This window comes from Haplochromis burtoni, unplaced genomic scaffold (assembly GCF_018398535.1).
Source record: "Haplochromis burtoni strain Fernald_Lab_line unplaced genomic scaffold, NCSU_Asbu1 Contig_375, whole genome shotgun sequence".
In the NCBI taxonomy this organism is placed as follows: Eukaryota; Metazoa; Chordata; class Actinopteri; order Cichliformes; family Cichlidae; genus Haplochromis; species Haplochromis burtoni.
In genome coordinates, this window is record NW_024582736.1 from 513,259 (window position 1) to 533,413 (window position 20,155).

Here is a 20,155-nt window from a genome sequence, read left to right on the forward strand (position 1 = left end):
ACTTGTCAGAAACAAACTACTTGTCAGTGGCTGATGATTAAATTCCATTTGTCACATCTGACCTCTTGCAGGCATGCAGCTGGACCTCCTGCAGTTCACTTACTGTCCTGAAATTAGGAAGGATGATGCATTCATTTACCTCCTGTACGGATTCCAGAATCCTGGACGCACTGTAAAGGTGGTATTTTTTGACTTTTTCAATTTCTTCAGCAAAATTCAGCTGGCACTGCTGAGGGACAAGCTGGAAGGAGCAGGAGTTGATGTTGATGTTACTGCATGAGCAATTGACTATACATCATCAAGCGACCACAGTATGTGAGGCTTCCGAATTGTGTGTCTGAAGTGGTGGTATGTAGCACGGGGGGTCCTCAGGTGATGGTGCTCTCTTCCTTCCTCTTTACACTCTTTACACTGGACCATGTATGTATAAGTCCACCTAAAGTTCGATGATACAGCCATTGTTGGAAACACCTGAGCCTAGAAGTGACATCTCATTTACTGATGACTCCTCCACACCTGGATCACCTGTCAGTATGCTTGGAAATCTTTTGCCATGTCATCATCATTTCAAAGAATAATAAGCAAGCTTCTACCTCAATCTTGTTTTTATGGATTTTAAATGTTTTGACAAATGTGAAGCTAGAGACACCAGCAACCATATTGAAATGTCTTCAGAGGCCAGTGCAGGTGACATAGAGGGAAATGTAAAACTGCTGGCTAAGGATAAACATAATTTCTGTAAAATAATAATTCACATTGGCAGCAATGATACCCAGAGGTCACTAAAATTAATTAAATCGGTGTGTAACTTTGCCAAAAACAATGTCATACTCTGTAGTTTTCTCTGGTTAGTTTCATAATCTGCTCCAATCTATATTAATGTAAATTGTGGAGGAAAATGTTTTTTTTGTATAATTAATTGGGGATGCGGAAACTGTCTCTGCTTGCCTTTCTGTAAAACCACTGCTTTATGCATCATTGCTCCCACTGCAATTTATGGACACATAAAAAAAAAATCTATGTAATCATTTGTACACAGTATAGTATTTTGGACGATTTATACACTATTTTTTCCCTTTTTTCCCCAATGTTTATCTCTAATTCACTTTCTTTTCCTGTCCCATGTGCTGATGTAACAAGTGAATTTCCCTGATGTGGGAGTAATAAAGTCTTAGGTCTATGTTTACAGCCAGAATGGGTCCAATAAATAACAAGAGTATTGATCAATTGATCCAAGTATGTTATATTTTATTTTATTTGTTAATTGTTTTATGAACTAATGTAAAGACAAAGGAAAGGATGTGGTGGATGTGGCGCAGGAGGTAGAGCAGGTCACTCACTAATCAGAAGGTTGGTCCCTGGCTATCCCAGTCTGCATGCCAGGTATCCTTGTGCAAGATACAAACCCCACATTTATCTCTGATGCACCCATATGAGTGTGAATGCCTAGATAGAAAGATAGAAAGCACTTAAAGCATAGAAGAAAGTGCTTGTGTGAATGGGTAAATGTGGCATGTTGTTTAAAGCACTTTGAATGCAATAATAATAATTATTGTAATAATAAATATGAAGTATTATAAATAAGAGGAACTATCGGGGTAATGGCTGAATCTCATTATCTCGTTAAATTAGGTAACTAAACATACTTTAAAACCAACTTTGAGAAAAGTTTGAGATTTTGATATTGTTAGGATCCTCGAGTATTGTCTCAAAAACTTTTTCCTTTTGTTTTTCTGTGTCACTCTGACAGGCATGCACGGCTGCTTTGAGACTTTTGATCTCTTTTGGGGGCTCTATCAGACACTTTATTAATAAGCTTTTCTTTATGCTCATTTGCTATTAAGATTTCTTTTCCGAACCCCCTCCCTTAAACTTGGAATTTTAACTAATTAACTGTCCCAGGATTTGTCAGGATAAATAAGTGCTTTTAATTATTATTTTTATTATTATTGTATTATTATATGGTTATTGGGATAACCAATCAGCCATTTTGACGGGAGGTCGGTGAAGCTACAGCGGTGATTCTGGTTGTGAACCGGTAGGAGGAGACTGTGCTCTGTCTTCCGTGTTTCCCTACTATGTCCTAATTGCACTTCGCTCTAGTACCTTTGTGCACGTTTCGATGCCCTCCCTCTGCTTTTAAATCTTCATTAGCGATAAACAAGCGGGTTTTAGAATATTTTTGCTCGTTTTGTGCCCCCCTCTCGCAGCGTCTTCACTAACAAACACTATCTGGTAGGAGTCGACTGCTTCATCCATGCATTGGAGTCCCGGGCCCCAGCGTACCGGCTCCGGCTCCAGCCATGTCGGCCAGGAATGCAACGGCTACCGGCGGTGACAGAGCGGTAGGCGAACCGGCAGGTAATTCAAACATGTTAAAGCTATTATCACTTTGAATAATAGGGGTGAAATTCAAATGTCTTCGCGGCACTGACATTTAGGGCAAATAGAAAAGAGAAGCGATGTTTTTCCGGCAGTTCTTTTGTTGCTCGTTGACTGTAACTTTGCGCTATTCCAAAAACTAGGTCAGTAGATCAGTAGACCAAGCTCGCCCTCTAACGCTATGCCATTTATGTAAGACAACACGACGCTGTTAAGCGATACCACTCTGCGAATTGCGCTAAATATCCGCCTTGCGTGTTTATCAGTTAAGGATAAGGGTTTTTATATGTAAATTGTGTGTTTTAATGCCTGTTAATGCTAACTTGAAAGATTAAACCACGTAAATGTTAGCTTAGCAGCGGCACCGAGGCGAGGCCGGGGCTACACACTCGGCTAAGATGAGTCTGTTAGAGGAGGTGCTGTCATAGCCAAGGACAGATCGTTCTTGCCGATATTTCTGACGCTTATGTTCTGTTTTCTGATGAAAGTGGTGTTTAATCAGCGTCAGTGCTTGCTGCTATTTAGGCCCAACTAAGGTCGGTGCCTCTATCCGTTGACTCAGCTCGGCCATTTGTCTTACATTAGCTTGGATGAAGCAGACATTTCTGTAAGTTCATTTTAAAGCTCCGCGGTCTCTTTACACAGTGTAAAATATACTCGGAACCCTTCAGTTAGTTGATTTTAGTACAAACTAAAGACCAGTGCCCATAAAAATAAACATAACTGTATATAGTGTAATTTCGGTGAGTCAAAGCCAACATTTGTAAAGAATATCATTCGCAAATGGTAGTTTATAAATTCCGATAATAAGAACTGAAGTCATGTATGAATGTACATACATGTGTGTTTGTGTGTGTGTGTGTATATATATATATATATATACACACATGTATGTACATATATATTTATATATATATATATATATATATATATACACACATGTATATAAATTTATATATAAATATGTATATAATTATGTATATTTGTGTATATATATATATATAATATATATATATATATATTACACATACATACATTAATATATTGTATTATATAAAGTATACTATTAATATATATATATATATTTTATATATATATATTTATATATACATAGTATATTATACATATATATATATACATATATATGTACATACATGTGTGTATATATATATATATATATATACACACATATGTCATATATATAATTCTGTTTACATGTGTGTATTATATATATATATATATATATATATATATATATTTATATATTAAGTATATATATATATATATATATATATATATATATTAATCTATCATACATGTCTAGTGTATGTTAAGTAATATATACTATATATATCACTACATATATATATATATGTATATAAGTTTATATATATATATATATATATATATACTATATATATATATATATATATATGTACTTACATACATGTGTGTGTATATATATGTACTTACATACATGTGTGTGTATATATATATACTTACATACATACATGTGTATATGTATGTATGTACATACATGTGTGTATATATGTATGTGCAACATGTCATGTGAGCGTAATCAAGGTCAAATAGCATGATCACCTTCAGCTGTTGCTTATTGTTATATTCCCTGAAATATGTTTCATTGGGATAAAAATCTTGCATTAAAGAATACACTTAAACACACAATCTTTAATGTTATGGTAAAGTAAGGAATAGTATATAGGAAATGAGTAGTTAGTAAAGCAGCTGGAACCATAAAAGAAAAGGGTGCTCGAGATGATTTAAGAATTGGACACCTTTTTACTATAAATAACACTCTTTCAAATTCATTTTCCATTAAGTGAGGGTCTCATATTCAAAGATTCATACTCTGAAACTAAAGCTATTGATTATATAGTGGTAGAAAGTGTGTGAGTAATAAAAGAGATAATAGCCTACTCTGCTCTGCTGTATTGAAAGCTCCCAGTAACTGAGTATTGCTTGCCACATAACTACTGCCATTTTGAATCCATCACATGCACAATATAAACAGTTAACTGTCCAGTAAAGGCATAATATCAAATTGAAAACTGCCCATGGGGCCCTTATCCAGCAAGAGTGAGTGAGCTCAAACTGAACTTGTTGCTACTGGCCTAGGTTAAATTTTTGTTCACACTGCTCAATTTGAGACAACTTTTAGGATGTAAACTGTACTGGTGTTCAGGTTGTAGTAATACATATACAAAATAATATTGAGCCAATGTGTTTTTTGTTTTTGTTTTTTTACTGTAAATACTTTGCAAAAGGTGGCCTGAAACGCAGCAGTTACATTTATTTACATGCGCCTTTTGCAAATATTTGACACTCATTATCATACTATAATGATTGTAGCTTTGTGTGTGTGTGCGTGTGTGTGTATGTTACCTATCATCTTCTTCTGGACAAGTGGACCAATGCTGATAAAGCTTTATATCAACATTACCTAGGTCACTGTGAGTGCCATAATCTATAGTGCGTATACAAATCCCACAATTGTATATATTTTTACATTTAACAGTTCAGTTGAGCACTGAATGGAATGGGATGTCATAGAACCTTAATAATCTGCATTTATTTTAAACATGTTTTAATGCTTTGTACCTTGCTATATTTAATCTGAGCAAGGTGTGTGTCGTCTCCCCCCCCCCCAAAAAAAAAAAAGTCAGTGATCATTGCCAACCTCTCTTGGTTTTTATTGCCACTATAAGCACGTTTTAAAGCTCAGTTTTTAAAACCTTACGATGTAACTACTGCCCAGCCCATGCAGCAGTATATTAATGACTAACCTAGTATTGTGGATGGATTACACAGGTCTGCAAAAATGATCTCCATTTCCCCCCATCATGTACAGTTTTTTGTTTGTTTGCTGTTGTTCTTTTTTTGGGTGGGGGGGGGTTGAAAACGTGTTTTTTTTTTTTCAGTTTAAAAAGGGAAATTGTATGCTTAATTCAACTAAAAATGTAAGTTTTGCAAGAAAACCTGACAAGATGCAGTTTTTAAAATATTTTTCTTGGTTTCAGTGAGTAAAAATCTATAAGACACAATCAAAAAAATCGTATGCAGTTTTTTAGTTGCAGACTTGTGTTATCTCAGTTGTTCTCCTGACTGAAGCTTTGTCCGTTTACAGTATCCTGCCATGCAATTGTAATTCTGTTTGGCAGTCTAATTAGAAGAACACCTTCAAAGTAATCTTATAAATGTAAATGGACTAGTTCTTATATAGCACTTTTTACTCAGCTTGAGCACTCAAAGCACTTTACACAACAGGACTCATTCACCAATTCACAATCTTTCATACAAGCACTTTATTTCTATGGTTTTTCTTTATAAGTGAAACATTTCTACACACTCTGGTGAATGCACTGGAGAGCCACTTGCAGTTCAGTATCTTGCCCAAGGATACTTTGTTATGCAGGGATCTAGCTACTAGCCTTCCAATTAGTAGACCTGGTCTACCGCCTCAACTATAGCCAGTCTAACATGAAACATGAAACATTAGGACTTATAAAGTGCTGTGAAAAAGTGTGTGCCTACTTCCTGATTTCTTAGGCTGATTGCATTTTTAATATTCAACATAGTAGAAAAGTCAAAAAACAGAACAGAACCTTGAACAGAACCTGTCTAACAAAGTGAAGTAGGCTAAAAGATCTCAAAAGCAACAAATCATGCCGGAATCTAAAGAAATGTCTGAGATGCAAAGTTACTGACATCAAGCAGTTTTGCAAGACTTTGGGAGTCCAACAACAGTTTATTCATTTTGTAATTTGGAACATTGGTGAACCGTTCCAGAAGTGACTGGCCTACGAAAATTACTCCCAAGAGCAAATCGACAACTCATCCAGAGTAGCACCTAAAGAACTGCATAACTCACTCATCTCAGTTAAGGTCAGCGTTCACAATTCAGCAATAAAAAAGGGGCTGGGTGAGACAGTGAACAGAAACAAACCTGCCAGTCCGCCTCTTAATCGCTCAAACAAGCAAAGTGAAGGTTTTGGAGTAGTCGTGTCATGCTTTGGCATGTCTTTAAACAGTGTGGAGGATTTTCCTAGCATGAACAATCTGGCTGAATTAAAACGGTTCTGCAAGAAAGAATGGCCCAAAATTCCTGATTGTCAAACGTCTCATTGTCAGTCATCACAGTCGTTTGAATGCAGTTATTGCTGCCAAAGGTGGCACAACCAGTTTTTTGGTTTAGGGAGCAATTTACACAGGGCGAGGTAAGTTTGGATAACTCTTTTTCCATTTTAATAAGTAAAATCATCATTTAAAAACTGCATTTTGACTCTGGGTATTTTTATGTAGCATTAAATTAGTTTGTGGCATATATGCAAAAACAAAAATTAAGAATAGGGAAAATACTTTTATCACAGCATTGCATATAAGCAAGTGTAAATAAGAACGTTTACTAGTCTGCATTTAGCATCTTAATAAAAGAAGGCATGAAGGAATATGAGTAGCAATTTATTTTTTATTAAGTGCAATATAGCGCTGACCTGAGAACAGTAAAATAAATTGGCTGAAGAAAACATGCTCATATCATTTACTTTCTTAACAATGTGTTTCTTCAGAATTAAAATCAGGTCTGGACTCACCAATCTTGGTGCAGCTTTTAACAATGCCATTACGTCTGCTCCTGTCTTTTGGGACAACCCATTAAACCAACATGTAAAAGAAAATGTTAAATTCCATACAATATTTTCTATTAAAAATAATCAAATATTGGAGATCAGCTTCTGCATCAAGAATTGTCCACCATGTTGGATGTGATCGAGTTAGTGGTTGGTAGGGAAGTGTGTATTCACCGACTAGTTGACAGTGGTCCCTGGAGGCTTCTGACAACCACTCTCTAGGTCTGTTTGACTGGTGCTTTTATTTAATCCTATAAGGTCGCCAGGGTCTGTATTAGAGATGGACCGATCCGATATTACGTATCGGTATCGGTCCGATACTGACGTAAATTACTGGATCAGATATCGGATAGAAATAAAAAATGTAATCCGATCCATTAAATATCAAAAAAGCACCTCACAAAACTTGCAACATGCTGTAACTCGGCTCATAACCGTAGCACCTCGGAGCAGTGTGGTCACGTGATAGAGTGGCTGTGTGTATTTGTAGCCTCGCTACCAAACCAGCATTTCATCTCCGAGGAAGTGATCCCAGAGAGAAGTAAATCAAGAGTGTAAGTTCATCTCTGAATGTTTGTAAAGCCTTCCAGCGTTAAGCTTAACAACCAATATATGGAGTGACTGCCTCTTCTCTCTCCTGTTGCTACTTCAATCGTGAAACTGATCAATGATCAGCTGATCTGCTTTTCTGTCGCGAGTCCGTCTCTCTTCTTTGTTTTTGGCCCACTTTGCACCAGAAAGAGGAAACCGGCGGCTGAACAACAGCAGCACATTTAAGCTTGATAAGCTGTTGTTAGAATTTATTTAATATTACTTTCTAGAGCTATAGTACTTTTTCCTTTGGGAAGGTACCATCTGTGCAGTCTGCAATTCTGTTGAAGAAAGATGTTGAATCTATTTAATTAATCTTGAAAAATAATTTATTTCTGTATTAAAGTTGATTACGTCGATTAAGCATCATGAGGTGGGGAGTTCCCTATTGTTTTTTTGCTGGGAGTTTGCAACCCTATTAGTTGGGTTGCTTAATATTTCTAAGTACTCTAAAATACCAGAATAGGAAGGATTGAGTAGGTTTAAGTTTATTAGATTGATCAGTATTGCTGAACTATGAAATATTTTGGGTGCAGTGTATTTAACATACAGGTATAACAGAATAGCTTCAGTGGGGGTTTTTTGGGGTTTTTTTGGGTTTTTTAACTTGAGTATGAACTTATACAAAATGCAACAAGATATTAAAAAAACAGTTTTATTGTTTAACAAACACACTATATCGGATTCATATCGGTATCGGCAGATATCCAAATTTATGATATCGGTATCGGACATAAAAAAGTGGTATCGTGCCATCTCTAGTCTGTAAAAACGATACAAACAGGGACACATCTCAAGTTGTTACTCGGGTATGATTCACAGTTTCTGTGCTGTTATTGGGAGTAGCTCAAAATGCCACAGTTTACTAACTAAACTTTATCTGCTGGGCAAATAAAGCAAAATCCAATAATCCTATATTGAAATAAATATCACCTTATTGTTTTATAAGTTTCTTCTCTATGGAACATGTATATCTATGCTTTCCTTTGCACAGTCATCATGCAGTTAACTGCGTGCCTTATAAATGTTTGATCAGAAGTTGGGCCTTATCATTTAAGCTATTGAGCTGGTAATGACTGAAGAATGCAAACTTACTGGGCAGGCCCGGGGTGTATGTGTGAGCAGGGTGGAACAGAGTATCCTATAACCTATTTTGATCAGACTGTTTGCCTTTATGTTCCACTCTTGCACATCTGTTCCCATTTCTCTGTTTTTGTTGTTGTTCTATAAATGAAAACACTCACCATTTAATGTTCAGTGGCAGCTGTTGCAACATTGTTGAAAGTATAACTTAAAGTTAATGAGAAACAAGTCATTTCTCATGTTGTTGCCATTGTGTGAGCACAGGGTGTGGGGTGAGTTGGGTGCAGCAGATGCTCATTCAGGTGTTGAGTGAATGAGCAAATTAATGGGCACGTGACCTTAAGAGAGGGATTGTGGGAGTTGACAGGGGGATGCTTGTATGGCCTGATGTCCATTCAAGTACTCGCCTTCTCTGTAATCCAACAGAATCTGATGAGGAGAGCGGGATTAAAAGTTAAGCTTCAGTCAATCTGTTAACAACTCTTTGGGTCACAGACAGTGTGAAACTGTTAAAACTAGGTGCCATGGATATCAGCCACATTTTGGCTATTTCTTGCCATTGTATCAATTTCTCACACGCGTACAAACTTGAGTGCCTCTGAGGCCATGTGTACATCAGTCATGGCAGCTCATGTTATACCACAATAGATTATACAGTGTAGAGATGTAGAGCTATTAGTTAGTGGTGTCTGAACAGCTCTACTGAAGCAGTTTGTGCATTATAAGTCTCTGTTAGCACACGTTGGCCTCAGTTCAAATACATCCCTGTGGGAGCTATGATCAGGCATTAACAGCATGCTGTTTTCTCTCTGAAGGCTGGTTAATGGCCAAGTCTTTGAGCTGTAGGAACATAATGAGCTGGACTCATTAACATCTGAAGGTTCACCGGCAAATATTATTGGAAACCCACTTCACCTTTAGGGAGATGACCTTACCAATAGGATCCAGTAATTTGAAAACTGTGAGGCTTTTTTTTTTTTAAAGCTTCATTTTTGTTATTTTGGGCTAATGTTCAAGGTGCTTGTGTTAATTTCCAGCTCTGTATTTGTATTCCTGCACTTCACTAGAATAGCTTTGCATGATTCACAGTTCAAAATTATTCTCAGACATTTGATGCAGTGACCATGTGAAGCTAGTTTTTTTAGCTCCATTATTCTACTTTAAAGACAACCTTCTGCTGATTCTCTGCCTCTTGTAAATGTAACTTTTGAACAGCAGGTGGGTCTGGCTCTTTTATTTTTTTGAATATCTGCTTTTACTGGCATCATTTAAAGCCATCAGTAGCAGGGAAAATGGCTGCAATTGAGTGTTTTGCATAGTCTAAAACACGAGCTTTTGGCTTGATAAAAGTGGCTCTAAAAATAAATCCTCTCCAATAAAAATGCAACTTCTTATGTTCGAGATAACAAAGATTACCACAAGTCAAGTTAGAGCAGCTACACTTGAACAACCCTTTTTCTGTGGTGTTGTCCATTGTTGTGGGGGCACCTGGCTAAGTGCACCCTTCAGTTACGACATGACATAGAATTGTTATTTGCATTGTATTCAATAGTAATGTATCATTCATTCACACATTCTTTTAAACTGCCTTTATATTTTGCCCCTGGTTGTCCACTAACCCACTTCCATAGCACTGGGCCCACCTGACAGTTTGAGAACCAGTTATTACGTCCCTATTAAATCACACAATGTATCTGTATGTGTAACTTCTGTATCAAGTATTTAAAATTGTTTTTAAAGCCAGAAGGTAGTATTGATTGATTGATCATACTTTATTCATCCCGAGGGAAATTGAGTTAAGGCTGCCAGCCGTGCCAGCGCCATTGCATATGCATATATTTGGCATCTTTATTATATATTAGCTCAGCATAAACAGGTGGAGCAATCTGTTGCAGTAGTGCATGGTCTCTTATATTGTATTTGAAAATTCTATCAATTCCTCATGTTTTATGACCAGGTACACTTCTCCGTGTGTTGCATTTCAGATGATGTGCTGGTTGAGGAAGAACAAAGTACTTCTGTGTCTCTGCCCAGCCTGATGACCCCACCCTCAGCTGCTGGTATGTCCCTGAGCGTGGAGTTAACCCGAAAGCGCAAGGGCAGCGTGGACAACCAGTACGTATGGGACTGCTTGCTTCAGGAAAATCTAAATCTTAAGACCCACACTAATATTTGTTGTTAATACAGGCACCGCTGTTTTTCTTTCTAGGGATTCAAAATGTGTTTCAGTCCCTGATGTAGATATGGAAGATGACCAAAACAGGTACAGTTTAACTGATAAATGACACAATGTGATGCAGAGGAATGCTACATGAAGCTTTAGACCTACTTTTTAGAGATGGTAGTATTTAAACCTCAGTTTCAAGCCTAGAAAATTAGCATTCCCCAACTAGTTGTGAGCATTTGTTGGCAGTCGCTATGAAATTGTGTTGATGAGCCCTGGTCAGTGACCTCTGGTAACCACAGGTCGCTTTGGGAAAAGTGTGTATTCCCCAGCTGGATGGCAAGTGGTTGGCTGTCGCTAGAAGAAATTGGTCTCAAAGAGGTATACCATTCTGTACCAAGGACCTCCTTGTGATTGCTTTGATCGCTTGCAAATTGCTGCAGTCACCAGGACTTTGCATGGAAGACGCTGACTTGTCTGCAAACACTTGCTGACTACTCATTACTCAATACGGTACTGAAAGTGTGAAAATCCAAACTGGAAATGGAGATAGTTTGCCTTCAAAGTTTCAGTACAGATGGGTGGTTGGGTAGTGAGCATTTGCAGTTAACAAAGTAGTTGCTATCTTCTTTGCAACTGTTTTCACTCTTCACTGACCAACAGACTCAAGCAGCCACTCGCCACCTGGTTAGGAAATACTCTGCAGCAATCTGCTAGTGATCAGAGGTTGCCTGGGGGTCACTGGCTGGTTTCTAAGCCTGTGTAACTGAGGCCTTAGTATGTTACTTGCTGGTGTATTGCTTTTCATGGAATTTGTTGAGAAGAAATTTTCTGAAGTCCTAAAGGATTTTCTTCAGGTGCTAACACCTCTTTATACCTTTTTTGTATGCTTTTAATCAGCATTAAACCATTTCAGATTTGTTTTACTTGCAGGTCAGATGGAGAGGACCAACATGTCAAAGTTAAATGCTTCAGGTAGAGTGTGACTTAACTGATAAAACTTTACCAGAAATGTTACAAGATCATGGGAATCTTAAAAGGCCAGCAAGTTTTGCAATATACTGCAAGTCTGTAAAGGCAAAGCAGAAAAGGTGTTTCTATTTTTGTGGCATTATTTCTGAATTCATGTGTCTGCAGGGAGCCACATAGCCAAATTGAGAAGAGGAGACGGGACAAAATGAACAATCTGATTGACAAGCTCTCAGCCATGATCCCCACCTGTAACCCCATGTCTCGTAAGCTGGACAAACTCACTGTGCTTCGAATGGCAGTACAGCACCTCAAGTCTCTCAAAGGTACCAACTCAATGTTTTTTTTTTGTTTTTTTTTTAATTTGTTCAATTAATCTACTCTGACTCTGTTGTTACTGGTGGTAACTGCCAGTTATTTAGATTATTGGCATTGTGCTGGAGTGTTACTTATATCCCTGAGCTGTGAAAGGCTGATGGGGGATTGTCAACACAATAACTGAAGAAGGATGTTGTCAAGGATTTTCAAATTCATACCATAGGTGCATCGACTAGGAAGCTGAGCAGAACTGGCAGTCGTCGGTATTCTTTTTAATTATCATTATTTTTTATTTGTGTAACTTTGTGTAATATCTGTATATTTTCAGGTTCAGCAAGTTCTTTTTCTGAAGCCAACTATAAACCGTCATTCCTTCCTGATGAGGAGCTCAAACACCTTGTTCTCAAGGTAAATGCAGAAGTGACAAATCTAACGGTTTCTCTGGTATGAAGTGTAACCTGCAAGTCCCTTTGGAGATGTTTTAACCTTTCCTTAAAAAGCAGAACAACACTCTGTAGAGTCCACATATGCTGCAGATTATTATTTTGTTATTTTTTCAAATAACAATGCCAAGCTTTTCATCTTTTTTTTTTTTTTTTTTAATTCATGTAATTTTATTATAAAGAAAAGTCTGAACATGGCTCAAAGTTTCTGTTTTTGCAGACACACATCAGTGTAACAAAGTAGTTAAAATGTTGCCAATAAACTACATTACTACTGTAAAAAAATATTTTTTTAAATAACAAACTCTTGCTATTTTTTTCTAGAACATTTCATCACTTTGGCTCCCCTTTTCTCCCCTTTGTTTCCTTATCGTGCAGGCTGCAGATGGGTTCCTGTTTGTAGTGGGCTGTGATCGTGGGAAAATAGTTTTTGTCTCAGAGTCTGTCACGAAGATATTAAATTATAGCCGGGTAAAACTTTTACATTTGTTACTGTTTCTGCAGTGTCTTTTGTTATGAAAACCTGGGACACACCAGATGGCTTTTGTTATCTTGTAACTAATGTAAATAGATTTGAATCCACAACCATCAGGTGACTCTGTAGTGAGATGTTTGAGTGCACAGCATTTGTTATGTATTGTAGTACTCAATAGAAATGGAAATGTCATCTAAATCTATCGTTATGTTGGTCCTAATAGTTAGTGCACAATAGTCTGTTGCAGGACAAGTGATTACTGGAAAGATGCCATACACTCACCAGCCACTTCATTGGGTACACCATGCTAGTACATCGGATGGATCTCTTTGTGCATTTACAACTGACTTAATTCTATATGGCACTGATTCAACAAGGTGCTGGAAACATTCCTCAGAGGTTTTGATCCATATTGATACAACATAATCACACAGTTTTTGCAGCTTTACTGGCTGCATATCCATGATGCCAATCCCCTGTTGGACCACATCCCAGTGGTGCTCTTATTGGATTGAGATCTGGTGATTGTTGAGGCCACTGAGTGAAATTATTGTCATGATTTGAGATTTGTGACACAGTGTTCTCATGTATCCAAGAAAATGTCCCTCACACCATTACAGCACCAGCTGCAGCCTCAACTGTTGACACAAGGCAGGATGGATCCATGTTTTCACGTTGTTTATGCCAGTTTCTAATCCTACCATCCAAATGTTGCAGGAGAAATAGACTCCTCAGAGCACTGGATATTTTCTCTCTTTCGGACCATAGCTTTGTAAACCATAGAAATGGCAGTTTCTGGTGAGCCCATCTGGCACCAACAACCTTCCAACATTCAGTTTCTTAAATCACCCTTTCTTCCATTGTGATGCTCAGTTTGAACTTCAGCTTGCTTTCTTGACCACCTAAATGCATCAAGTTGCTGCTGATTGATTAGCTGATGAGTTTTTAATGACCAATTGAACAGCTGTACTTAACAAAGTGGCTTTTGAGTGTATTCGTGTGCTTGTTGATAGACTATAAAATAATGATCAAAATAACACTATAGTCCTAAGCTGTCATTTAAGCCATCTGTGCTCCACACAGTGTCTGGTGTGCTCCAAGGGTCACAGTTAACCATCAGTGTTTTGGCTTTTTTGGGGGGGGGTTTCATCATAAGGAGTAATTGCCTTAGGTCTTTTTTTTTTATATACGCCATAGGAGCCTTGCTTAGGTCAGTTTGATGAGCTGTTTGTTTTCCTCTAGGCGGAGCTGATTGGGCAGAGCCTGTTTGATTACATACACCCAAAGGACATGGGAAAAGTGAAGGAGCAGCTGTCCGCTTCTGAATTATATCCTCGTGAACGGCTAATAGATGCTAAAAGTAAAGCAAATATTCTTGTCTCTGTTTTTGTGTGTAAGAGATTACGGTTAACGTTTCTCTCGTGTCTTTAGCCGGTCTGCAGGTTCAGGCTGACCTTCCAATCGGTGCAGCACGGTTGTGTTCGGGTGCTCGTCGTTCATTCTTCTGTCGCATGAAGTATAACAAAATTTCTATCAAAGTGGAAGAGAAGGAATCCCAGGGAAATGTCTCCAAAAAGAAAGGTGGAGATGTTACACAGCAGGTTTTATTAGGTCTAAATTCAAAAAAAGCTTTTTAATGAGTATGTTAATTGTGTTCTGCTTTTGATTTGTGTCTGCATCTGCTTTTAGAGTCGCAGAAGTACTGCACAGTCCACTGTACAGGCTACATGCGCAGCTGGCCGACCAGTCAGCTGGGAGCAGAAGGGGAGGGTGAAGTGGACAAGCAGGAAAGCTCCCACTTCAGCTGTCTAGTGGCGGTGGGACGCGTCCACAACCACTCATCTCCCCAGGTTAATGGAGAAGTCCGAGTTAAACCCACAGAGTTCATCACGCGCTATGCCATGGATGGCAAGTTCACCTTTGTTGATCAAAGGTAAAACTGGGGTTTATTGTCAAAGTGTGGCAGTTGTGGTGATTTTTACTTTTAAAATAACTATTGATTTTCAATCTGGCCTAATGTTTAAAAGTCCCAGAGAGTCCAGCGCACATTATTAATGTACAACTGGTTAGCATTTGTTATAAAGCTAATTGGTTAGCTTATTGGTTTTTTCTTTCCTCATTTGTAGTTCATGTCATAAATAATAGTGCTCATCAACAACTAGCTTGTGTATCTATAGCAACATAAGAAAAGTGGTAGGTAAAACATTCAGTTAACAGATTAAAAATGTTTCTGTTCTTGCTCTGTCTGAAATGTTTATGTTGTATGAATTTTTCCATTTTAAAGGAAATCTTAGTTGATGTAATAGGATGTATTTGGATCTCTCTTAATTATATTTCAATTTTCTTTGACAGAGCGACGACCATTCTAGGTTATCTTCCCCAAGAATTGCTCGGGACATCGTGCTACGAATACTTCCATCAAGATGACTTACCCCATTTAGCAGACAGACATCGAAAAGGTGCAGTTTTTATTTATGTATGGGGTTTTTTTTTCTCTATTTTGGATATGTTTAAAGCCATTTCCATGTTTAACAAATGGTTTCATTCTTAGGTTTAATATAGGTCAGATAAATACCTAATTAACACAGAACTGCCAGGAATATGGGTGTTTGTTTGTTTGTTTTATTTTTAACTCCATCCTGCAGAAACTGCAGTAAAATTTTAAGTTTTTTAAATTTACAAATGATTTTAAATCAAAATTATTACAATTAATTAACAAACAAATACTAAGTAGTATATCTCCATTCATCCATTCATCCATCCTCCACTTATCCAATTCATGGTTATGGGGGGAGGGGTGGGGGGTCAAACATATTATATTAAATTAATTACTGTAAAAGTAAAACTGACAGTTTAGCACACCATCCACACTGCTCCACCTCAGGCTGCAGCGCTTCATCTCCTCAAGCATGAAACCCATTTTACATGGCAGCTCTGCTCTGAATTTCTACTCTAGTTTTTACTCTGTTGTCCATGTGTTCACTCCGGCCTGTTGTACCCCAGTATTACATTCCATTGATGCAGAACGCGTCAATCCTTTATGTAACTATATATAAATCCATTTTACAAAAAGCCATGAAATGAGCTGATGGTTTTAGTATAAGTCAGGCTTGACCAACTTTAGGCCTCGAGGGCCGGTGCCCTGCAGGTTCTAGATCTCACCCTGGGTCTACACACCTGAATCAGATGATTTGTTCATTACCAGGCCTCTGGAGAAGTTCAAGACATGTTGAAGAGGTAATTTAGCCATTTTAAATGAGCTGTGATGGATCAAGGACACATCTGAAACCTGCAGGACACTGGCCCTTGAGGCCTGATTTTGGACACCACTGGTTTAAGTTATATGATTTTAAAAGCAAGGGGATCAATATGTCCCTGTTGGCGGTTCTAGTGTTAAATGTCTGTATTTTGTGATCACTGATGTACTTTTAGGTTACAGCGTTATCTAAAGATTCTGTTTTCTAGTGTTTCTCTGACTTGTCCTCTTGTTGTTTTTCTTCCGCAGTGCTGCGGAGTAAAGAAAAAATAGAGACAAACTGCTACAAATTCAAAACAAAATACGGCTCTTTTGTCACTCTGCAAAGTCAGTGGTTTAGTTTTGTAAATCCGTGGACCAAAGAACTAGAATATATAGTGTCAACTAACACAGTCATCTCGTGAGTATATGGTTCAGTGGATTTGTACATTTGCTTACGTATCTGTGAGTGCGTCTGTATATATGTGTGTTAGTTTGAATTTTTCTCTTTGCTCATCCTGTGACCAGATATGATCCCAGTCGGGCAGGTCGGTCAGGAAATAAATCTGAACAGTCGAGCAATCCCAAGGCTTCTGAAGGTCTTTATAAAATTATTCTATCAACACATTATTTGGCTGTAGGGGGCCTTCCCCCCCCCTTTCACTTATTTAACTCTTCTGCTCTGTCTTATTTTTTCCCTGTCAGACTGTAAAAAGTCCCCTCCTATTATACCGGGCATTTCCAGCACACCTGGGACTATGATATATGCCGGAAGCATAGGGACCCAGATTGCCAATGAGCTGCTGGATTTCAACAGGTATGTACTGGATATAATTACTTTAAAAACACACAAGTCCAGCATCGGCATCTATGCTCTGGTTACTTGGTGTTGTTGTAGATGAAGGATACTGCTGTTTTAAGTTGTTCTGTGTGGGTTTCCTTTAGGACGAACTCATCACCTTCCAGTGGTAACGTCAGTCCCTTCAGTCTGCCACAGGACAAGTCCCCACAAATTCACAATCAAATCAGCAACAGCGTGAGTCATGCCGGCTGTTTATCCAATCAATCCAATCAACTTCATGCATTCTTGATGCATGAAGGAGCATTTCCACAGGTCCTTCTTCCCTGCAGCTGTCAGACTGTACAATCAAAACTGCTCCCAACAAACATAGATGTTTACATCAGCGCTGTAACTTGCACTATTTTATCAACCGATTCACACTATAACCAGGGTTTGCCTCTTATCTGTATTTAATTTTATTTAATTTAATAACGGTACAGTACTCTGTTTTTGGTAACCATTGTCCTTGATGTAAATATGTAAAAACTGTGTATGTTTCAGTTCTGTGTCTTGTGTACTGTTTGTTTGTATATGTGTCTTTCTTGCTGCCGTTACACCCAGATTTCCCTTTGTGGGACAATTAAAGGATTATTCTATTCTATTCTGGCTCACATAAAACATTTTTAGAAGCTGAACTATGTCTAAGATGTGATGTGAGGGTTATAGTGTGCTCCCTTTTGGTCTTCAGGTCCCAAATGGAGAAACATCAGACATGGAAATACCAGGAAAGTCCAGCTCGGAGAGTGAGCCTCAAGGTGCTGCATTCTCAGGAGGAGAGACTCTTATGGGTACTTCCACTCATTGTGTCTATAAACTTTGTTATAATAAACTGAGTCACTTGCTGTATTTATTTCTTCCCTATTGCAACCTGGTAACTTTTCCTTTTTGTTTTCACTCCACCTTACCCCAGGAGAAAATTCCCAGTTGGATTTGGAGAGCGTGGTTGGACCAGGCCTGAATAGCCTCAGCAGTGATGAAGCAGCTATGGCAGTGATCTGGAGCCTTTTGGAGACGGACACAAACTTGGGAGAAGCTGTGGACTTTGAAGAGATGCACTGGTCCTTATAGAATCTGCATTACAGTGTGAAACGGCACGCTGGAAAACACCCGGATCCTCATTTTGATGATGGCAGAAACTGCTTGAAGCTTACTCAAAGGAGCAGCATTCTGTTTTTTTTTTTTTTTTTGTTTTGTTAAAATTTAATATATTAGTTACTCTTCTCCACATAAGCTGTCTAGTTTTTGGGTGGCTGCTCAAACAGGAGCAGAATCGGCGACGTTAAGGGACACCTGCTTTCCCTCTTCAGAAAGAGGATGTGCCTCTTAAACGTTGCAGCTGCCCGCCCACTCACCTTGAAACCCTGTTCCTCTCCTCCCTGCTTTCTTAAATCTGCCGTCAGCCTCAGAAAGGTTGAAGAAGCCGTGAACGCACAGAAGAGTGATATGATGTACATCATGATGGCTCTGGATCCTTGCTTCTATTTCTCTCCACCTACATTTAAACAAAGGTTGGGAGTGGTGACGCAAAAAACAATTGCACTGAATTGATTTCTTTTTTCTTTTATTTTTAAAGTTGTAATTTCATTAGGTACTGTATGCTTGACTAAAATGCAAGAGGACACCCTAAAAAACTGGCCAAGCTTTGCAACCCTTCCCTCAGGATCCAAAACCGTGGGTTTAAAGCTTACCGCGGCAGACCACACTTCCATAACCTCTACTCTCTTTGAGAGTCACCTAAAGACGTGGCGCTCTGAGATTTTCTCTTGTCAGTATCTGAACATTTTTCTCACAAACGGTGTAGTAACCTCTTCTCTTGTATGCTAACATATGTCGCTGTTTATATGTGGGGTCGATATGATATCAAACACCATGTCTTCAGGCCACATGTGTCTTAAAGGGATAGGTTGCATAAAAAGCCTCAGAATTTACTAGTTCCACCTTTAAAAAATTTTAGTTGATGAGCTGCCAGTTTTGATGGCTGGTCATTTATGAGCACTACAGTACAACTTCATGCAAATCAGAACGGCACTTTAGAAGTGCTGATATTAAGGGTTGGTAGTGATGGCTGAAGAGCGAACCCATTTCACATCTTCTCAGTACGTGTTTGAGACTGATGCGAGTCAGGGAGTTATCAACTTTTAAGATTTTACACACTTCCCTGCATACTGTACAAGTAGTATCAGTACTTGTTCACCTCTGAATCTTTGTTCTTATTGTTGTCTCTATAGTCGTGCAGGTAAGCCATACCTTCTATCGTTTCTTCTTTTTATGCACTGACAGTCTGAGAACATGTTTATGTGCTTGTTATGTGGCACACAGGGTTGAAATGGATATGTTTGTTAAGGGATTGTGCTATGCAGAAGTGTCATTCCAAACTTTTTTTCCCCCCTCCCCTTTATTTCCTCTTGTGTAATAGCCACGTGCATGACTCCTGAGTGTAGAACATTTGCAGAGCTGTGGTGTGACATTTGTGAGAACTTGAATGGTCCACGGAGCAGTATGGATCCCATTGCCATTTACCTCATGTAGAGTTTAGGATTGGCCATGCTTTCAGTTGCACATTCTAGCTTTTTACTAAAGTAATGAAACCTCTGATAGCCATGATTTGATGATCTATTTGTTAGTGATCCACTGCTGAGCGTGGCCATGAGTGGCTCTTAGTTATGGAGTTACCAAAGTGTTGTCGTATGCTAAATTAAAGGGTGTCGGCTTGAGATCCTGGTGAGACCAGATAATGTAGAAATTTACTTTATAGGTCCATTAAAGTAAAGTTATTGCATTTGGCTGTTTTTTTGTTTTTGTTTTTTTTTTGTTCTTTGTTTTTATAAGAAATTTAACAACTTGAGTATATACATCCCCTGTTATAAGTTACTTAAAAATAAATCCTCTATGTCTAAACATTTAGTGATTACACATTCTTTTAACTGAAATCTTTAACTTTAAGGAGATTTTTTTAAATTAAAACATGAACTACTGAAATCCAGCAAAATCATTTGGTTTGTGGC

The 20,155-nt window shown here is 38.2% G+C and overlaps 1 protein-coding gene across 2 annotated transcripts; it reads left to right on the plus strand.

Annotated features, from left to right (window-relative positions):
• Positions 1-2,064: 2,064 nt before the first annotated feature.
• arntl2 (aryl hydrocarbon receptor nuclear translocator-like 2) lies at positions 2,065-20,050 on the plus strand. 2 transcript variants are annotated; one of them, XM_005943682.3, is made up of 17 exons: positions 2,065-2,361; positions 10,691-10,820; positions 10,915-10,968; positions 11,803-11,844; positions 12,007-12,164; positions 12,485-12,564; positions 12,978-13,070; positions 14,317-14,434; positions 14,506-14,655; positions 14,764-15,007; positions 15,427-15,533; positions 16,580-16,730; positions 16,838-16,908; positions 17,015-17,126; positions 17,255-17,345; positions 17,839-17,938; positions 18,061-20,050. In XM_005943682.3, exons 1-17 carry the CDS (start codon positions 2,304-2,306, stop codon positions 18,216-18,218), a joined length of 1,917 nt encoding a protein of 638 aa, XP_005943744.1. In that variant the 5' UTR covers positions 2,065-2,303; the 3' UTR covers positions 18,219-20,050. The 2 variants fall into 2 exon arrangements, with proteins under 2 accessions (XP_005943744.1, XP_005943745.1); XM_005943683.3 differs by lacking the exon at positions 12,978-13,070.
• Positions 20,051-20,155: the final 105 nt, after the last annotated feature.

What these genes read in the sequence shown, in the direction of transcription:
- arntl2 (XM_005943682.3), top strand. Translation starts at nt 2,304, where the DNA reads ATGTCGGCCAGGAATGCAACGGCTACCGGCGGTGACAGAGCGGTAGGC. An exon ending in ATGGAAGATGACCAAAACAG is followed by an intron (nt 10,969 to 11,802) that starts GTACAGTTTAAC and finishes TTTTACTTGCAG; the next exon opens with GTCAGATGGAGAGGACCAAC. An exon ending in ACAATCAAATCAGCAACAGC is followed by an intron (nt 17,346 to 17,838) that starts GTGAGTCATGCC and finishes TTTGGTCTTCAG; the next exon opens with GTCCCAAATGGAGAAACATC.